The following is a 16358-nucleotide window of genomic DNA, read 5'->3' on the forward strand; positions in this document are numbered from 1 at the left end:
AGGAAGTCTAAGTGTGGCCTAACACCTACAGAAAATTGATACAGGAGTGCTTTCCAAGCCAAAGTAATGGCTCTGTTTGTATGTTTTGTTCATAAGATATTCCCAGCATCACCTCACTTACTACTAATGGATGGTACAGTAGACAACTGTTTCTAACCAATCACCATACGTTACAAGTAACTCATAACACATCTATTGATTATGTGCAATCAATGAAGTGAAAAGTGCACTGCAAACAAGACAATACTTATATGATCAATGGCTGTGGTTGACATACTGTAGTGTGCTACACTTGTATGCCTATCAAGCAAGAGTAGCACTTTCTGTTGGACGTTCATGAGTCAGTATCACTTGCTCCATTTCTAGGGACTATTGCTGCAATCCACTGGAGGTATCCTGCACTTCCTTGATCAATCTGAATTGAAGAGACGTCTACTAAATCATTTTATGATGGTTGTTGGCTTTACCTTCATACTGATTACTTCAGGCACTTCAAATGGATGGTTCTTATTCACAAAGGTAACAACATCAGGGATTCTCGACGTTCTTGTCTTGATCATCTGCAAATGATAACGTATTGAGAGAAATAATTGCAAAGATCACCTTAGTAATAATCGATTGATCAATCTGTGGAAGTGTGCCTAATACACACACACACACACACACACACACACACACACACACACACACACACACACACACACACACACACACACACACACACACACACACACACGTGTCTAAGCAATCAGCGTGTTCCCATATCACTCACAATTAATGCACGTGTTGTGTGTTATTAAGATTGTTTACTGACCAATAAAATTTCTGAACTTTCTTCAATACTTCCTTGCCATTCATATCTATAAGCAAAGCAATGAACACACAGCTTTTCATATAATCTAAATATATATCCTGACAAGATGTGATACTTACACTGATGATATTCCGGGTATAACATTTACACAGGCTGCCAACTTCTGTTGAACAATTCCTCTATAGCAAATTAACAAACAACCTGGTTATATCAATCTCCAGCATCAAAATAGACTGTAGCCCGTGTCCTGTAACTACTGACACCCAATGTGGCATGTACCGGTATTGACAACAACAGACAAAATATTAATGCCTTCACCGCAGACCTTCCATTGGATACTGTAAAGCAATTATAAATTGTTTGTATCATCTATAAAAATAATATGTATTCACCAACAGACAGACCAACAGACGTACAGGCTATCAATCATTCCAAAACAATATTGTTTAAACAATTGAAGAATTAAATATGACATTTAATCATATAATGTTCTGTCATTAGACAACATACAGTTGTTGCAGCAGAGATATATACTGGTCATCTACATACGATCAGAATTCAACTTGGACTACAGATAAGAAAGAATGCAATCTCTCGCAAGGTTGAATTACGATTTTAAATTTATGGTTAGCTAAATGGTAATTTGATATCGACCGACAAACAGAAAGACACACAGACGACACACTTTGACAACAGAAAGCCTTCTTCTTGCCTTGCAATTTCGTTGGCAGTCGAAATGTCAGGGCAAGTGACAAAAGCAGCAGAATACTCGTCGGAGGCCATATCTCTAGAGTGTGTGCTGCTGTTTGCTGCGGAAAACAAAGACCGAGAATGGATGTCTGATTGAGCTGCTGCTATTGTTCCAGTAAATGCAATAAGAGTGCAATACTTCCTCAAAAAGCACCCAACACGAGAAACGAAAGAAAGAATATTTCTTTGCATGTGTCTATTTACGCATGCGTGATTCAGCCATCATGGCAGACTTCAGGATTCTTTGCGTTTCCCTTTTACTAATGTTTGTAACGACTTGTCAAGGCTACTTCATATCTGTAGATGCTCATGAAGAGGTTTGCTTTCATGACCGCGTATCTTCTGGAACCAAACTAGGTCTGACGTTTGAAGTAATTGAGGGAGGATTTCTCGACATAGATGTAAAGGTTGGACGCCTTTCCGTCTTGTCATCGTTGTATGAATGACGCAAATCGCGTGAAATTGTATTGTGCCTTAGATCACTGGCCCGGATGATAAGATTATCTATTCGGGAGAGAGAGAGTCTAACGGCAAATATACAGTGGCTGCTCACATGGACGGCGTATTCAAATACTGCTTTAGTAATATGATGTCTAGTATGACGCCTAAGACGGTCATGTTCTCTGTGGACGTTGGAGATGCACCCAAGGATGCGGATGACACTGAGAGTTAGTTGACTGGACTTTTCGAATTGTCTGTTTGCTTATTCGTTCATTCGTTTTTGATCAGTCAGTCAGTTGGCTTGTTTGTGTATTTGTTCATCTGTCTGTCTGTTCTGTATTTGTCTGTCTGTTCTGTGTTTGTCTGTCTGTTTTGTGTTCATCTGTAGGTACATTTGGAATACAGTTGGTTACAAACAAATAGTCTGAATTCATGCTGAGGAGTATTAAGGTTCAAATGTAGTCAGCAACTGCAAACAGTTACAATTCATTTTTACAAAGCAAGCTGTAATTTAATTAAGTAATCGTATCTGACTGTTGTGTTTCTGTGTGTGTGTCTGTCTGTCTGTCTGTCTGTCTGTCTGTTTGTCTGTCTGTTTGTTTGCTTGTCTGTCTCATTTGTGGTTACTAAAGTGTGTGTGTGCTCTGTAGCTCATCATAACAAGTTAGAACAGATGGTTGAAGAGTTATCTGTAGCACTTACCGGAGTCAAGCATGAACAAGAGTACATGGAAGTGAGAGAACGAATACACCGCCACAGTGAGATTGAATTTTTGCAGAAGCATACTTGTGAATCATGCATGCACATGCACATGCATGCACACACACACACACACACACACACACACACACACACACACACACACACACACACACATTCACACTAAACGGGTCATAACACTAACATTTGTCTCTTGTTTGTGTTCTAGTCAATGATAATACAAATTCACGTGTTGTCTGGTGGTCATTTTTTGAAGCTCTCTTGCTGGTCATCATGACAGTAGGACAGATCTACTATCTACGACGTTTCTTTGAAGTGAAGCGTGTAGTTTAATGATTGCAGCATATATGTAGCTTGGAAAGTGAACTTTGATTATCAGTGAATTTGAGCAAAACGTTCAGTGTAATAGGAGCTTTACAGATTGAGTTCCATCCACGTGTGACTCATTGTTACAGTAACAAAAGTATTATCATATTGATATAAACCCAGAACACAATTAATTTAACTACCCTGCAATCACGTGACAGTTGCCGGTTGCCTCGCAACTGGAGTCTTCATGTGGCAGAATATGGAGAACGAATGTTGTTTGTGTCAACTTGCTTGTCCAGAATGTGTTGAATGGGAACACCAAATTCACGATGCATCTCTGCAAACGATCGAACCGGCTTCTTTACCACTATGTCGGGTTTCTTTACCATAATGTCCGATCCGTTGCTAACTCGATACGGTTCCAGTCCGGCTGTCGTCGTGGTCGTCATCTGTTGTGTGTGAGATATAAAACTCGGCTGAGTGCGATTGACTGCACCCAGAAATGGATTCTTCCTTTCGGATAAGTTTCTAGTAAAGCCGTCAAGTGTCGCAGAGTCACGACTCGCCACAGGCAGTGATGCTCCCTTCGTAGACTGTTGACTACCGATTCCTGTCACTTGTCTCTTTGCAGACGAGGGCACAGGCTGCAGAGTGCATCTAGAATCGTACGACAATGGAGAAGGAGAAGAGCCTTGAAGATCTATCTGTGGTACAGTGCGATAACGAGGTAGAGCATTGAGCTCAGGCACATTTGCGGGTACCAAATTCGGTGCAGAATGACGAACGCCTTTCGCTCCTGCTGTTGTTTCACCCTCTTCGCACAAATCGGACATTCCACCACGTTCCGCCTGCAGTCGCTCTAGCCTCCGTTTCAACTCCTCCACCATCATGCGCAGATAGTCATAACCAGCATGAGAAATACTCTTAATCCATGACGTCATATCTGCTTCATTGTCCGCAACCAAGACGTACGTCCTCGCTCCTTGACCCTCAAACGCAACATAAAAGCTGTAAGGGTCTCCGTCATCACACAATCCGACACTACACTTTTCCAGAACGATCACACCGACCGGTTCAGTGTCTCCTTGCCTTTCGAAGTAGAAGAGAAGATTGCCTTTCAAGACAAACCAGCGTCGTTGGTAACCCTTGTTTAGCTCTCCCTTCTTTCGCAGCCACCCCTCCTTGTCTATTGGTGTCGGAGCCGAGGCGAAAGCTGCCACATTCCTCTCGTTGAGTCGCATCGTTTCTCTCGAGAAATACGAGAACATCAACTAGGTTAGACTGCGTGCGCGGCTTTTTGTGTACATGAAACCGCGATTACTGGCTTCTCAACGTCTCAGTAGGCTGCCGTGCAGCAGAACAACCATGACAGATCCGGGTTTTATGAATTTGGTATGTTGTCAGGCCGAATTATAGATCCCGGATTGTTATGATATGGCTGTTGATATGCAGTTGCTGGGTGAAGAACTGAGGACGTTGTCTAACGATCTTAGGCTCGTTATGTCGGCGATTAGTAAACCAGAGGTGGCGAGCGCGATTCGTGTCAGTAGCAAGAAACAAGAAGATACGAAAGGACAGTCAAGAAAATGGACTGCAGACATACTCATACAGACGGCTGCTTCTTCACTAAAGGGGTAATCTTACCACTAGCAGTCTACCAGGCTTTCTTCTGTTTATTCATGCACATCTCTTAGGGTCTATGTCTGTCTACTTTCTAATAACAATAATATTAATGTTGATATTAATTAGAAATAATAATTAATTAATAAAAATAATTGATTAATAAAAAATAATATTTTGTTTGTTTATTTATGTGGTTGTGTTTTTGCTATACTAACTGTTCTGTTGGTGTGTAGTTTGCGTCACGTTCTTCAAGAGTTTATCCATTTCCTTGGCAGTAGTTGCTTGTTGTCTGGTAGTCAATCAGAAAGGCCGTCGACTGCAGGCTTAACTGTAGGTCAGTTAGTTGCAAATTTATGGAAAAACATGATTCAAACGAGAGACAGAATGGACGACGTCAAATCTCAGGTTTTAAAAGTTAATGAAATATTCAGTTGTTTGATGATGACGCCAGTGGAGGTATGTTTATTAATTAAATTAGCTTGAGTATAAGTGCAGCTTGGTGGAGACTAAGAATGAAGAGGTGGTCATGCTGAGGACTGTCCTAGCACAGCAGAAAGTAAATCATCGTGGTTCGTCTGTTTCTATGAGTCACATGTTGGGCGGGCTCTCTAGCACTGCCGTGACTTCTCATCAATCAGTTTGGGAGACACAAGAGAGACAGGCTTGTTTAGCTAGTGCTAGTGCTAGTTCAGTCGAGGAAAGCCTTTCAAGACGGTCAGAGCGGACGGTGAAGACTGCAGCCGATGTGATGAAAGTGTCTGTTGTTGATGTGTCGTGTCAAACTGTGGAGACTGAGTTTGGTCAGTGTAATGTATGTACAGATACAGCAAGCTGTCTTCTTGGTGTACACACAGTTGTGGCAAAGTTATTTGATAAGTACGGACTGACGATGTCTCAAAAAGCAAAATGGTTGAAAGCAGGCATCATGTCTTCCACGGGTGTAACAAAATGGATGTCCAGCTGGCACACTGATTTGGAAACGGTGGATAACTATATTCAAGATGCACAGGAGAGGGAAGCTTTACTAGAAACGGAACTCGTTTCTAAAGAGAAGACACTCATTGAGACATTAGCACAGACTGATGATCTACAACTGCAGATTGAGCAGCTAGAATTGAGTTTAAACCAAATACGTAACGATCATCAGACTCAGTTGCGGTCTATTAGGGATGAGTTTTCTAGAAAGAAGCATGAACTTGAAGCTCTCAACAAACGACTAGAAGACCAGTTAAAGGAAATCAGAGCAAACGAACACAAGTTGGAAGCAGCACTTGATGAACGAATGAAATCATGTCATAACCTTGGTGACAACATATTTTGTAACATTTAGTGTTCTACTTGTGAGTGCTTTATGCTTTTTGACTTGTAGAGGTTGAGGTGAGCACCCTGAGAGATGAGGTGGCATCTAAAGATTGTATGGTCGAGGAGAAAAGACGTTTGGCTGCTGATCTTCTTCATGTTCAGAATGATCTCAGTATCACTCGTGCATCGTTAGAGAAACATGTCAAAGAGCTGGGGGAGGTACATGGACAGAACTCGTGGTTTAGCCAACAGCTGCAGGTTTGCATAATTCAACTAACATTAACATTAAAATCACAAGTTGATTTTGTTGCATAGACATGGCAACTAACAAAGGTAGATACACTGGATTGTGTATTCTACATGTTTATTAGGCATCTTATTTATTACATATTAATGGAACAAACTGTTTTTATGTATGACAACATCTTCTCAGCCTTTGTTGTGTGATTTGTAGGTAGAGTATGTTAATTATTTTATTTGTTGCGACATTTTTGGGCGCTTCGTGATAGTGTAAATCATGTTTGAAGCTCAAGAACCAACCTCAAATAACAATTTTATGATTTCATGTGGTTTTGTATATATTAGTCTTCTCAGAGTGGAAATGTGGCACTTATTCAACAACTTACCACTCTTGAAGAAGAATGTAGCAGCTTGCAGACAAAACTAAATGACACCGAGTCAAGCATTGAGGATCTGTCCTCTCAGCTTGTGACAGTTCAAAATGAAAAAGATACAGCGTGTTCTCAGGTGGATAGATTGAACCAACGAAGTCATCAGTTGCAGTTGGAAAAGAAGAGTCTGGAGAAGACCATGAAACGACTAAAAACAGAAACAGAAAGACTACAGCATCAAGTTGAAGAGGAGAAGAACAAGCAGCAGTTGCTCATGGATTATCCTACTCCTACAGGTGGGATGGTTGCTCATCCTGAGCAACAGATTGCTGCAAATAATGTGAGAATAATGCTGTTGGAAGAGTCGAACGAGGAGCTGCGAGCACAATGTGCGCCACAGCAATTGGATAGTGTTCATGAGGTGAACTGTTTTTGTAATGTTAGTTATTGAATGTCTATGAATATTGTGTGACGTAACCTTTTTATTGGTTGTCGTTGTTGTTGTGTGTGGGTGCATGTGTGCGTGCGTGTGTGCGTGGTGTATGTGTGTGTGTGCGTGGTGTATGTGTGTGTGTGTAACAAGTTTCTATTTTTGCAGGTAAAATCTCCCGTTGTTCTTTGGAAACAGCAGAATCTTAGTGAACTTCAATTGTCTGAGGAAAAAAGCAAACATGTTGAACGTCGACCACTTGGTACTGTATCATCTTCTCTCAGTGTAAACACACTTCTTGTCAGTCCTCCAGCTTCTCCAGCATCAGACGAATCACTAGATGAACGCATCCAAACAACACCATCTCAACAGCAAATGTTTGCTACAGTTATTAGTGTACCACATCTCCCTGCTGGCAGTGGTCGCGCTGCAGCTTCTCGTATTCGCAATTCAACTCAAGGAGCACCACGAGATCTGCACAGCAGCTCAGTGCCAACAGTTTCAAATGTTGGTTCAAGCACTCGTACTCTGTGCAGTGGAGATGCTTTAAGTCTCATGCAAAGGGCAAGGAAAGTAGCTCGCATGACAGCTAGTGCAGACAGCCGAAGAGGATGGCAACAAACAAGCAACAAGTCAAACTCTGGAGGACTGAGTGACCATGTTAGTTGAGATCGAAACTTGTTTGTGAAAAAATTGTTTGGAATGGACATCTTAGTATTATAATTCATACACTTGGAATTGACTTTTGTGATGCATATTAATATTAACAAGTTAATTTATTTGAAATAATATATTGAACATACAGTATGGTCAGTGGATAATACTAATTGTACCATTCGTTTTGGCATTCTAATATTTATGTTTCTAATTTTCTCATTTCTAATCTGCAATTTTTGCAATAAAATAAAAAAATTAAAATCAAAACTTAAACATAAAAATTGAAAACAAAAAATAAAATTTGAAATATAAAAAATTTTGGAATACAATTTTAAATTTAAAAATGAAAGAAAATGAGGCATTTTAAATAATTTTATTGCAAACATTACAAAATTAGACAAAAATTGAATGGCTTGACCCACTGACTCAATATAATGCCGAAGAAGTGTTGTTCCAGACTGTTGCACACCAACGGGCATGTCAGTGAGCAGAACTAAGCTGTTTTCGAATTCTCGTAAATTATTGATCAACTAAGTGTTTAATGCGCAGCGCATGGTCAGGCATACAAGGCAACCTTTTTATTGATATCTCCTAGTATGTGTCGCCACTCAAGGAATGACTGTATTCCTTTCGTTATCACTCTCACTCTCGTCATCGGCGGCAGCGCCGTTTTCTACGTTTTTACGTGAGTCCCAACACTCTCACAAACACTACCAACTTGCAGAAACACATTCCCTCCCATCACTCATTTTCTCTCTCATTTTTCCTCCAACCAGAGCGCCATTTCTGTGGAAGGAATTAGACGGAGGACAAGCGGCAGTCGTCATTTCGTCTCTCATCTTCATTTTCCTTTCGGCCAATCTAACTTGGGCAGCCTCACTAGACCCTGGCTACTTCCCGAAAGGTGACAGTTGATGACATGCGATGATGGGCATGTGTTGATGGCAAACTGCAGTCTAGAGGATGGACGTTTGCCTGTCGATATTTGAACTACTGCGCGGCGTTGTGTGTGTGTGTGTGTGTGTGTGTGTGTGTGTGTGTGTGTGTGTGTGTGTGTGTGTGTGTGTGTGTGTGGTGTGTGTGTGTGCGTGTGTGCGTGCGTGCGTGCGTGCGTGCGTGCGTGCGCGCGTGTTTGTGTGTGTGTGTGTGTGTGTGTGTGTGTGTGTGTGTGTGTGTGTGTGTGTGTGTGTGTGTGTGTGTGTGTGTGTGTGTGTGTGTGTGATGTGATATGATTGTTTGCTGTCGCCGCTAGTGGACGAGTGTGCTGATGATTTCCGGACGCCTTTGTATCGAGTGATTGAGATCAATGGCATAACAGTCAAGATGAAATGGTGTGAGACGTGCAGCTTCTATCGGCCGCCGCGCACGTCGCATTGCAGCCTTTGCAACAGATGTGTCGAGGTGAGACGGCAGTGTGGAGTTGAGTGTCTGTTCTGTTGGTCTTTGTCTCCTGGTTCTTGCTGTTGTGAAGATACTGTGAATGACAAATATTTACAACTCCCTAGCGAGGTTGTAATGTTTTCAGAGGTGTTTGTGTCTGTCTGTCTGTCTTTTTCTTCGTCTCTCTCTCTCTCTCTCTCTCTCTCTCTCTCTCTCTCTCTGTCTTCATTTATTTCGATACATTTTAAGCACAGTTACAACACTAAAGATACACTAAAGATACAATAATCCTTGTCTCTGCCTCAAACTTAAAAAGGCTAAAACCACCTATGCCATTTACATCAAACGCAGAGTCTTATGTGTTGTTGTTGTTGTTGTTGTTGTGTGTAATTACATTAATTAAATTTGTTGTATAATTAACTACCATAAACTACATCTAAACTGTATGTAATTAACTAACTAGTGCACGCTACGTTGTACATCCAAATCTTCACCCATGACCCCATCTTCCCGACCTTCTGTTATCCTCTTCAATTTCCTAGGATCACTCCAGCATTAGCTTTCTGCGCAATTACAGCTATATGTTTCCTCCAGTAGCAGACAAACTCAGAATGGTTTTTCTTCCCTTCATAGTTCCTTGCTCTGGACAAGAGTATTCAAATATCTTTCTGCTTCTGTCTGTCTGTCTGTGTCTGTCTGTGTCTGTCTGTCTATTTATTTGTCTCTTCGTATCTGTTTATCTGTCTGTTTCTCTCTTTCTGTCTGTCTGTCAATACATATATTTTCAAACATTGAATTATTATATGTTAACTAAAGTGAAGTCCAACTACCAGCAATTACAAGCTCCTAAAGTCTTCAAACTACAGCTGCATGCACCATAAAGAATACATGTGCTAGTTAGAAAGTAGAGTTCAAGAGTCCAACAGTGAGAGACAGGTAGAAACATGATGATTACAATCTCTACAGAAGACGCACTAGACCACAACGTGGACAAGGTAAAGGTGCGATAATCCAATGGAGATTGAAGCTATCAGAGAAAAGGTTGAAGACTGAGGAAAGCAAATGAAGATGAAGAGGATGACAACAGCTACTCATGAAAGACGCACTAGGCCACTGTCTGTCTGTCTGTCTGTCTGTCTGTCTGTCTGTCTATTACATATATTTGAACTTTTATCTATGATACATTTTGCAATGCAGGGTACTATGTACTGGCCAACTACTAGTAGTGTTCATCAACTAAACTAAGCGAAAATTGAAACTCGTGGAAAACAAAGTGAGGACTACATTTAGAAGCTACAGTGTACAAGCAAAGCATCAGCTAGTGGCTGAAGTACTGTCTGTCTGTCTGACTGTTTGTCTCTCGGTCTGTTTGTCGTTTTTGTGTGTCTGTCTATGTATTTGTCTCTCCTTGTCTGTTTATCTGTCTGTTCCTCTTTCTGTCTGTTGATATTCAAATACGTTATTTTTATGTAGGATTTTGATCATCATTGTCCATGGGTAAACAACTGTGTGGGGAAGCGGAACTACAAACACTTTTTCCTCTTTCTTACTACTCTGTCAGTCTACATCATGACAATATTTGGTTTATCCCTAGTCCACGTTATTACCAAACAAGACGACGTTAGTGATGCTCCAGTGATTGGATCGTATCCTCTTACCATGAATTCTCACTCAGTTTGTTGGTTTTTAAAATTTTCTTTAACTTTTATCACTTAGAATATTTGTTTGCTGTTTGGCGTTTTTGGTGTTTATTCCTGTTGTTTGTCTCACGGGATTTCATGTGTATCTTGTCATGCGGAGACGAACAACGAATGAAGAGGTTATAGTCACTTGCTTGATGTTGCTCTGATGTCTAAATGTTGATTGTTGTGATAGGTAACAGGAAAATTTCTGACTGGTTATAATCCATTTGCTTATGGTTGCTGTAGGAATTGTGCATTGACACTTTGTTCTCACCGGATTTACTCGTATGTTTTACTGGACTTGTTGTGTTTGTCTGTTTGTGTTTGTCTGTTTGTGTGTGTTTGTCTGTTTGTTTGTTTGTGTGTGTTTGTCTGTATTGTGTGTGTGTGTGTGTGTTTGTCTGTATTTTGTGTGTGTGTTTGTTTGTCTGTGTTTGTTTGTGTGTTTGTTTGTTTGTGTTTGTGTGTTTGTTTGTTTGTTTGTCTGTGTTTGTTTGTCATGTTTGTGGTCTAGGTATCATGGCTATCATCGTCATGCACAAAGGAGGGCAGAGAATCGGGCGAAAAGGAAACGGGCACGGGAAACGCCAGTGGACCTAAGCGAGACAGCACTGAAAGATGTATGTTATGTAATTAATATGTGTTTGTAGTGTACTTGTAATGTCTCCTTTCTTTAGATATGTATCTGTTTGTTGGTCTGTGTGTTTGTCTGTCTGTCTATCAAATTTGTTATCTGTCTGTGTTTGTCTGTCTGTCTGTTTGTTTGTTTGTCTATCTGTCTGCTTTTCTGTTCATCTTGAAAAAGGGTACAGAGTGTAATGAGAATTATGTTTTATTACAGTTTAGAATACCGTAAAACCAGAAAATCGTGCGGTACATTATATCATGCATTTCGTGCAGTCGAACTGACATTGCACGAATTGCATCCGTACAACATAAATCTATTGCGCTTGCGTAATTCTTTAGCACCTGTTACCAAACAGCATCCGTTTCTTCCATGTCGATCTGCAATTTCTTTCAGCGTATTACGCCAAAAGACAAGAGCGTATTTGTCCCTATTCCGTTTAATGCAGAGGAAGAGGCCGCCAATGATGCCGTTGGAGATGAAGATAACGACCTACTTGCTCTACGGGCCAAACGAAGAAAGACGACAAGCCAGCACACGTACAGTGAGGAAGTGAGGGCAGCTATTGGAAAGTATACAGCCCACCACGGGCCTGCTGCAGCAGTCAGAGACTTCACTAGGCAACTGCGCTGGAACGTGCCTGAGTCAACAGTCCGCAAGTTCCGTGATTTGTACAAGGTGGAACTGCAACGCCATGAGTGTACTTGGCTGCCAATTGCACAATTTAAAACCGCACAATAGAGTTGAAGGAGTGATTTTGGACAAAATGGCACAATATTATGTACACACGATTTTCTGGTTTTACGGTATTTAGTCCTTTCCTGAGTGTGTAGAAACAGATGAAATGCAATCAATGCAAAATCTAGCTTTTAATTAAAGCAAATTCTTTACAGCAATGTTGGTGTGTAGTACATACTGCTAATGCTAACTAAAAGAGTAACGTCTTATTTTAGTAGATAGTGAAGCAACTAAACTCTTTGTCGCGTTGAAAGGGCAAACAAATTTGAGAGTTTGTACACGTAGTGCACACTAAACGTTCATACGTTTGAAATTGCTTACATATTATCTACCAACAAGTTTCTAGAATTGAAATACTTGTGTAATGCACTGAACTGTTGGTAATTCAATTGGGTTTTACTGCTCTATGTCCAGTGAAACAAATTGGAAAGAACAACACACACACACACACACACACACACACACACACACACACACACACACACACACACACACACACACACACACACACACACACACACACACACACACACACACACACACACCACAAACTTACAGTTTGATTTTTTTAGATGAGCAATGGTTCCAACTTTATGAGAGCAGACACATCTGGAGAAAGCTTGCAATCACCTGTCACTCACGTCACCATAACGGTTGAACTTGATTCTTGTGGACCATCCACGAGTAGAGAAAGTACCCTAGCCAGTACTCCCATACGAAACAAGCCATCTACGGCTGGTGTCTCTCCTTCTTCTGCGTCTGCTCTTGCAACGTCTTCACCAACTCGAGAAGGGACAGATCACACACCAGAATCGATTCGTCCTTCTTTCATCAGTAACTATGAAGTTTCTATTTAAGAGATCCTGTGATTATGCAGTTGGTGGTGTGTGGTGCTATATGATATTGCACTTACAGAGAGTAGTGTTATAGCTTGGGCTGCAGACGGAGACACTGTTAGCCAGCCAGAGTTTTAAGATGTCTGTTGTACAGATTGACCTTGTTGTAATAGACAACATTTATACAGACGTTCTTAGTATTGGAATGACATCACTAGGTTTGTGTGAGAAATGGTTGGTGATGTGATGAAATCATGATGCGTATGGATTGCTTCTTGAACTAGGAGGTGAGAGAAAAGTGTGTTGTTTCAACCAAAGACTAACACATCACAATTAGTTTGTTGCTGTGTCATTTCCCATTCAAACAGATTAATACGTCTACTACAACTAAATGTACTGAAAACTTTAGTGTTTTAAGTTTGTGTCAATTGATTAAAACTTAAAAATTGTTGGTCTGTGCTCTGCTATGGTCTTGACAACAGGTGCTGAATAATAGAAGTAGGGAAGCAGGGGACATTGGCCAGGTCTTCGACTCTTACAAATGGTCTGTACATGATTATATTCTGTGCTCGTTTGTTGCCTATTCCCGGCAATTCACACAGTTGTGTCAATGTGCCCGTGTTGATGAGCTGCAACGATTCCCAACATAGCAGCTTGTCTTCGGCTGCAACAAACTCAAATGTCAACAGAGGCACACATGTACAGAGATTGACAGAGCTGCCACGAGATTACTTACCTAGCCTGGTCACAGAAGGTTGAGAGTATGTTGTGCTTCTCTGATCAACAGGCTCTCCCATAGGACGAAATCGTTTGAGAGGTCGAAATTTGGGCTACATAAATATGTACGGTACATGTATAGTGGGGTATATATAAATCCCAGGCATACAGCAAGTCATCAATACAACATGCAGATCAGTGGTCGTAATGAGACATGTGGTGAGTAGCAGACATATTACTAGTAGGAGACAAGCAAGGATACAAACCTGAATACTAACCTTTTTGTCAGCAAGAAAGGGGACAGAATAGAATGGTCTTTGTACTAATGATGTATGCACAGCTGCTTGCTCTGTGTTGGTTGACAATGATTGTTCTGTTGTTGTCAAGTCTATTATTTGCTCTGCTGCTGGTGAGGTAGACTGCAAGTTCATCAAAGCATTTCCAGTTGTCTGATTGAGCTGAGACATGGATAAACATTGTTCGTCTAATTTGTCTTCGATTCTCTCCAGTCTGCCCATGATCGTTCGCACAAATGGACTAAACCCTGGTGGAAGGTCGTGTGACGGTGTCTTGCAATAGGATACCCGTTTAGGTGATGGAGTCATGATATCCGTATCGTTCATGAATTCAGACATTTTGATGCCAGTCGTAAGATTTAGATCAACTGTCTCATGCATGGGTTCGTGCTCTTCAATGACTTGACGAGGTGGCAGTCTGTGGGGAGTTACTGGATGGACGACAACATTGTTGACCACTTTGCTGGCCTTGGATGAAAACACAAGTGTTTGATGAGTGCTCTGATATGACCTGACAGATGGGTCAATGGTAGCAATGATTGTGGAGAGACTAGAACCGCCAATAGAATCCTGACATCACACCGGCAATATTAACAAGTCTAGAAGTATTATCGTTTTGTGTAAATATAGAAAACGATTTATACCCAAGCTTATCCACTGTTAAAAATGATTGTCGGTTAAGTATACTAATAATGTATTTTCTTGCAAATCAAATTTTGCTTGATAGTTTTACTGAGTTCAAGACCATGTTGGCGCATTTTCCTGTTTTACTTAGTTTGGACAAAGTAGTACACGTGGGGTGACCATGCATAAGCAAAAACATCAATTAATTGTGATTCCAATGTAAAACACAATAGGAAGGTGTGTGTGTGTGTGTGTGTGTGTGTGTGTGTGTGTGTGTGTGTGTGTGTGTGTGTGTGTGTGTGTGTGTGTGTGTGTGTGTGTGTGTGTGTGTGTGTGTGTGTGTATCAAGTGACTAAACACGTGCACGTGATGATATACTGTATATCGATCTAATCCTAGAAATGGAGTAGGCAGCAAATGTAAGATAAACTGAGTTAATTCAGTTTGCCAAATTGTGAAGGCAACGTAAGGCTGTGCATGTTGTCTGTATGTACATGTACGTATACTTTTTAAAAAGAATGACAGGTTCAATTTTTCAACCTTGCAAGGAAGTTTGTGTCTTTATGCAATACGTACAACAAACTCATACCATAAGAATGTGCATACCTTCAATAGTCTTGTCAGTTTGCTGTTTCTGTATGGAATTGATTTCTAAACAGTCAGAATGTCATTACATTATGCACACCAAGTAGTATATACTGAAAATCTACTGCATGTAATAGTTACCTGTTTGTTGTTAACGGCAGCTAGAACAAGACTGAAAGCAAACAACGACGAATTTATCTTTTTGCTCTCCCTCATTCTAGCCCCTGCATTTCCTGTCTTTGTGTTGTTCTCATTGCCTGCCAGATCAGCAATGACTAGTTTTCCAGTCGTCTTATGATGTTGAGACACAACCTGCAATACGACCATATATAGCGAATTTCTGTGTATCTGCTTGTGTGCATGCAAGAGATGTAGACCTTGAATTGCAACAGAGCATGTCCACGCGACGAACTGTTATTGCATTTTGTTGATGCTGTGTGTCTATGTGATGGCAGTGTATTACATGGTTATACCAACCCATCTTATCAATTGTTTGCATGAATATTGCATTGTACCTCTTTTGAATGACTGAAATTGCAAATGAGTAAAAATGCTCTTCATCACATAGTTCAATCTCTGTCAGTCCTTTCAGTGTCACTGAATTTGCAGTATCATATAAAGGAAGATCTTCTTTGTTACAAGACAATAAATCATACACCTACATTCAAGGTTGTCAACATAATAAAATTCATACAAATTTTTGTTTAAAAATAAAGAATATATACTTTTTCATTATATATCTCGATTGCACTGAAGTGAATGGTACAATTCATTTTGGAGCAGAGTTGTGTTAGAAGACGAAAGCTGAGAAAAGCCAAACCTGAAACAAGTATATTTAAATAATATGTGTATGTGTCTGTTTGTTTCACTTTGTTGTTGTTTGTTTGTCTGTCTGTCTGCATGTCTACCCATTCGGTCTGAATTGATGAACAGAGTAATGGGCTGATGGATTTAATTGCATGTTTACTTTTGAAGACTTCTGTTTAATAAAAAAATCAATAAAACAGTCTGTCTGCCTGTCTGACATTCAAGGCCAAGTCCATTAGTTAATTAATCTATGACTTTGTTGTTTGCAAGGACTGGTTTGCTCTAACGCACTACAGTTTACCTGGCTCCTCTTGACCGAACAAAGTGTGAGTTTTTCCTACAAATAGTAGAAACAAATGACTTTCCAACGCAACACTACCTCACATCTGACCTACATACCTGATCCTGTCG

General features: G+C 40.5%; 7 protein-coding genes across 7 annotated transcripts; 4 read left to right on the forward strand and 3 right to left on the reverse strand.

Moving 5' to 3' along the window:
• Window positions 1-72: 72 nt before the first annotated feature.
• LOC134182484 (protein CutA homolog) lies at window positions 73-1765 on the reverse strand. The gene is made up of 5 exons (XM_062649891.1): window positions 1527-1765; window positions 934-993; window positions 815-860; window positions 468-560; window positions 73-415 (listed from the first exon to the last, which is right to left on the reverse strand). The coding sequence occupies exons 1-5, from the start codon at window positions 1754-1756 to the stop codon at window positions 335-337; spliced, it is 510 nt and encodes a 169-aa protein (XP_062505875.1). The 5' UTR covers window positions 1757-1765; the 3' UTR covers window positions 73-334.
• Window positions 1766-1770: 5 nt separating this feature from the next.
• LOC134182475 (transmembrane emp24 domain-containing protein 2-like) lies at window positions 1771-3131 on the forward strand. Its single transcript, XM_062649882.1, has 4 exons — window positions 1771-1971; window positions 2043-2232; window positions 2656-2763; window positions 2934-3131. Exons 1-4 carry the CDS (start codon window positions 1771-1773, stop codon window positions 3056-3058), a joined length of 624 nt encoding a protein of 207 aa, XP_062505866.1. The 3' UTR covers window positions 3059-3131.
• Window positions 3127-4407, reverse strand: LOC134182464 (sesquipedalian-2-like). Its single transcript, XM_062649870.1, has one exon. The coding sequence runs from the start codon at window positions 4300-4302 to the stop codon at window positions 3280-3282; it is 1023 nt and encodes a 340-aa protein (XP_062505854.1). The 5' UTR covers window positions 4303-4407; the 3' UTR covers window positions 3127-3279.
• Window positions 4408-4478: 71 nt separating this feature from the next.
• LOC134183982 (paramyosin-like) lies at window positions 4479-7821 on the forward strand. Its single transcript, XM_062651585.1, has 6 exons — window positions 4479-4668; window positions 4891-5062; window positions 5136-5961; window positions 6027-6217; window positions 6545-6991; window positions 7169-7821. The coding sequence occupies exons 1-6, from the start codon at window positions 4481-4483 to the stop codon at window positions 7667-7669; spliced, it is 2325 nt and encodes a 774-aa protein (XP_062507569.1). The 5' UTR covers window positions 4479-4480; the 3' UTR covers window positions 7670-7821.
• A 432-nt stretch (window positions 7822-8253) lies between these two features.
• LOC134190787 (palmitoyltransferase ZDHHC5-like) lies at window positions 8254-13219 on the forward strand. The gene is made up of 8 exons (XM_062659302.1): window positions 8254-8342; window positions 8434-8561; window positions 8910-9058; window positions 10511-10683; window positions 10754-10856; window positions 10913-11004; window positions 11234-11339; window positions 12655-13219. Exons 1-8 carry the CDS (start codon window positions 8254-8256, stop codon window positions 12937-12939), a joined length of 1125 nt encoding a protein of 374 aa, XP_062515286.1. The 3' UTR covers window positions 12940-13219.
• Window positions 11685-12444, forward strand: LOC134196634 (uncharacterized). The gene has a single exon (XM_062665837.1). The coding sequence runs from the start codon at window positions 11717-11719 to the stop codon at window positions 12083-12085; it is 369 nt and encodes a 122-aa protein (XP_062521821.1). The 5' UTR covers window positions 11685-11716; the 3' UTR covers window positions 12086-12444.
• A 19-nt stretch (window positions 13220-13238) lies between the features above and the next one.
• On the reverse strand, window positions 13239-16280 carry LOC134190776 (kinesin-like protein KIF22). Its single transcript, XM_062659291.1, has 9 exons — window positions 16249-16280; window positions 15866-15960; window positions 15656-15798; window positions 15518-15581; window positions 15282-15452; window positions 15162-15206; window positions 13914-14501; window positions 13655-13748; window positions 13239-13582 (listed from the first exon to the last, which is right to left on the reverse strand). Exons 2-9 carry the CDS (start codon window positions 15911-15913, stop codon window positions 13383-13385), a joined length of 1353 nt encoding a protein of 450 aa, XP_062515275.1. The 5' UTR covers window positions 15914-15960; window positions 16249-16280; the 3' UTR covers window positions 13239-13382.
• Window positions 16281-16358: the final 78 nt, after the last annotated feature.

Source organism: Corticium candelabrum, chromosome 1 (assembly GCF_963422355.1).
Source record: "Corticium candelabrum chromosome 1, ooCorCand1.1, whole genome shotgun sequence".
NCBI classification, from domain to species: Eukaryota; Metazoa; Porifera; class Homoscleromorpha; order Homosclerophorida; family Plakinidae; genus Corticium; species Corticium candelabrum.

What these genes read in the sequence shown, in the direction of transcription:
- LOC134182484 (XM_062649891.1), bottom strand. Translation starts at nt 1,756, where the DNA reads ATGCAAAGAAATATTCTTTCTTTCGTTTCTCGTGTTGGGTGCTTTTTG. An exon ending in ATACCCGGAATATCATCAGT is followed by an intron (nt 861 to 933) that starts GTAAGTATCACA and finishes CTTTGCTTATAG; the next exon opens with ATATGAATGGCAAGGAAGTA. An exon ending in AAAGTTCAGAAATTTTATTG is followed by an intron (nt 561 to 814) that starts GTCAGTAAACAA and finishes TATCATTTGCAG; the next exon opens with ATGATCAAGACAAGAACGTC.
- LOC134182475 (XM_062649882.1), top strand. Translation starts at nt 1,771, where the DNA reads ATGCGTGATTCAGCCATCATGGCAGACTTCAGGATTCTTTGCGTTTCC. An exon ending in TTCTCGACATAGATGTAAAG is followed by an intron (nt 1,972 to 2,042) that starts GTTGGACGCCTT and finishes ATTGTGCCTTAG; the next exon opens with ATCACTGGCCCGGATGATAA. An exon ending in GGATGCGGATGACACTGAGA is followed by an intron (nt 2,233 to 2,655) that starts GTTAGTTGACTG and finishes TGTGCTCTGTAG; the next exon opens with CTCATCATAACAAGTTAGAA.
- LOC134182464 (XM_062649870.1), bottom strand. Translation starts at nt 4,302, where the DNA reads ATGTTCTCGTATTTCTCGAGAGAAACGATGCGACTCAACGAGAGGAAT.
- LOC134183982 (XM_062651585.1), top strand. Translation starts at nt 4,481, where the DNA reads ATGCAGTTGCTGGGTGAAGAACTGAGGACGTTGTCTAACGATCTTAGG. An exon ending in GAAATCATGTCATAACCTTG is followed by an intron (nt 5,962 to 6,026) that starts GTGACAACATAT and finishes TTTGACTTGTAG; the next exon opens with AGGTTGAGGTGAGCACCCTG. An exon ending in AATTGGATAGTGTTCATGAG is followed by an intron (nt 6,992 to 7,168) that starts GTGAACTGTTTT and finishes CTATTTTTGCAG; the next exon opens with GTAAAATCTCCCGTTGTTCT.
- LOC134190787 (XM_062659302.1), top strand. Translation starts at nt 8,254, where the DNA reads ATGTGTCGCCACTCAAGGAATGACTGTATTCCTTTCGTTATCACTCTC. An exon ending in GATGCTCCAGTGATTGGATC is followed by an intron (nt 10,684 to 10,753) that starts GTATCCTCTTAC and finishes TTTATCACTTAG; the next exon opens with AATATTTGTTTGCTGTTTGG. An exon ending in TGTTCTCACCGGATTTACTC is followed by an intron (nt 11,005 to 11,233) that starts GTATGTTTTACT and finishes TTTGTGGTCTAG; the next exon opens with GTATCATGGCTATCATCGTC.
- LOC134196634 (XM_062665837.1), top strand. Translation starts at nt 11,717, where the DNA reads ATGTCGATCTGCAATTTCTTTCAGCGTATTACGCCAAAAGACAAGAGC.
- LOC134190776 (XM_062659291.1), bottom strand. Translation starts at nt 15,913, where the DNA reads ATGAATTGTACCATTCACTTCAGTGCAATCGAGATATATAATGAAAAA. An exon ending in AACTGACAAGACTATTGAAG is followed by an intron (nt 14,502 to 15,161) that starts GTATGCACATTC and finishes GTGTGATGTCAG; the next exon opens with GATTCTATTGGCGGTTCTAG. An exon ending in CCTTTCTTGCTGACAAAAAG is followed by an intron (nt 13,749 to 13,913) that starts GTTAGTATTCAG and finishes ATATTTATGTAG; the next exon opens with CCCAAATTTCGACCTCTCAA.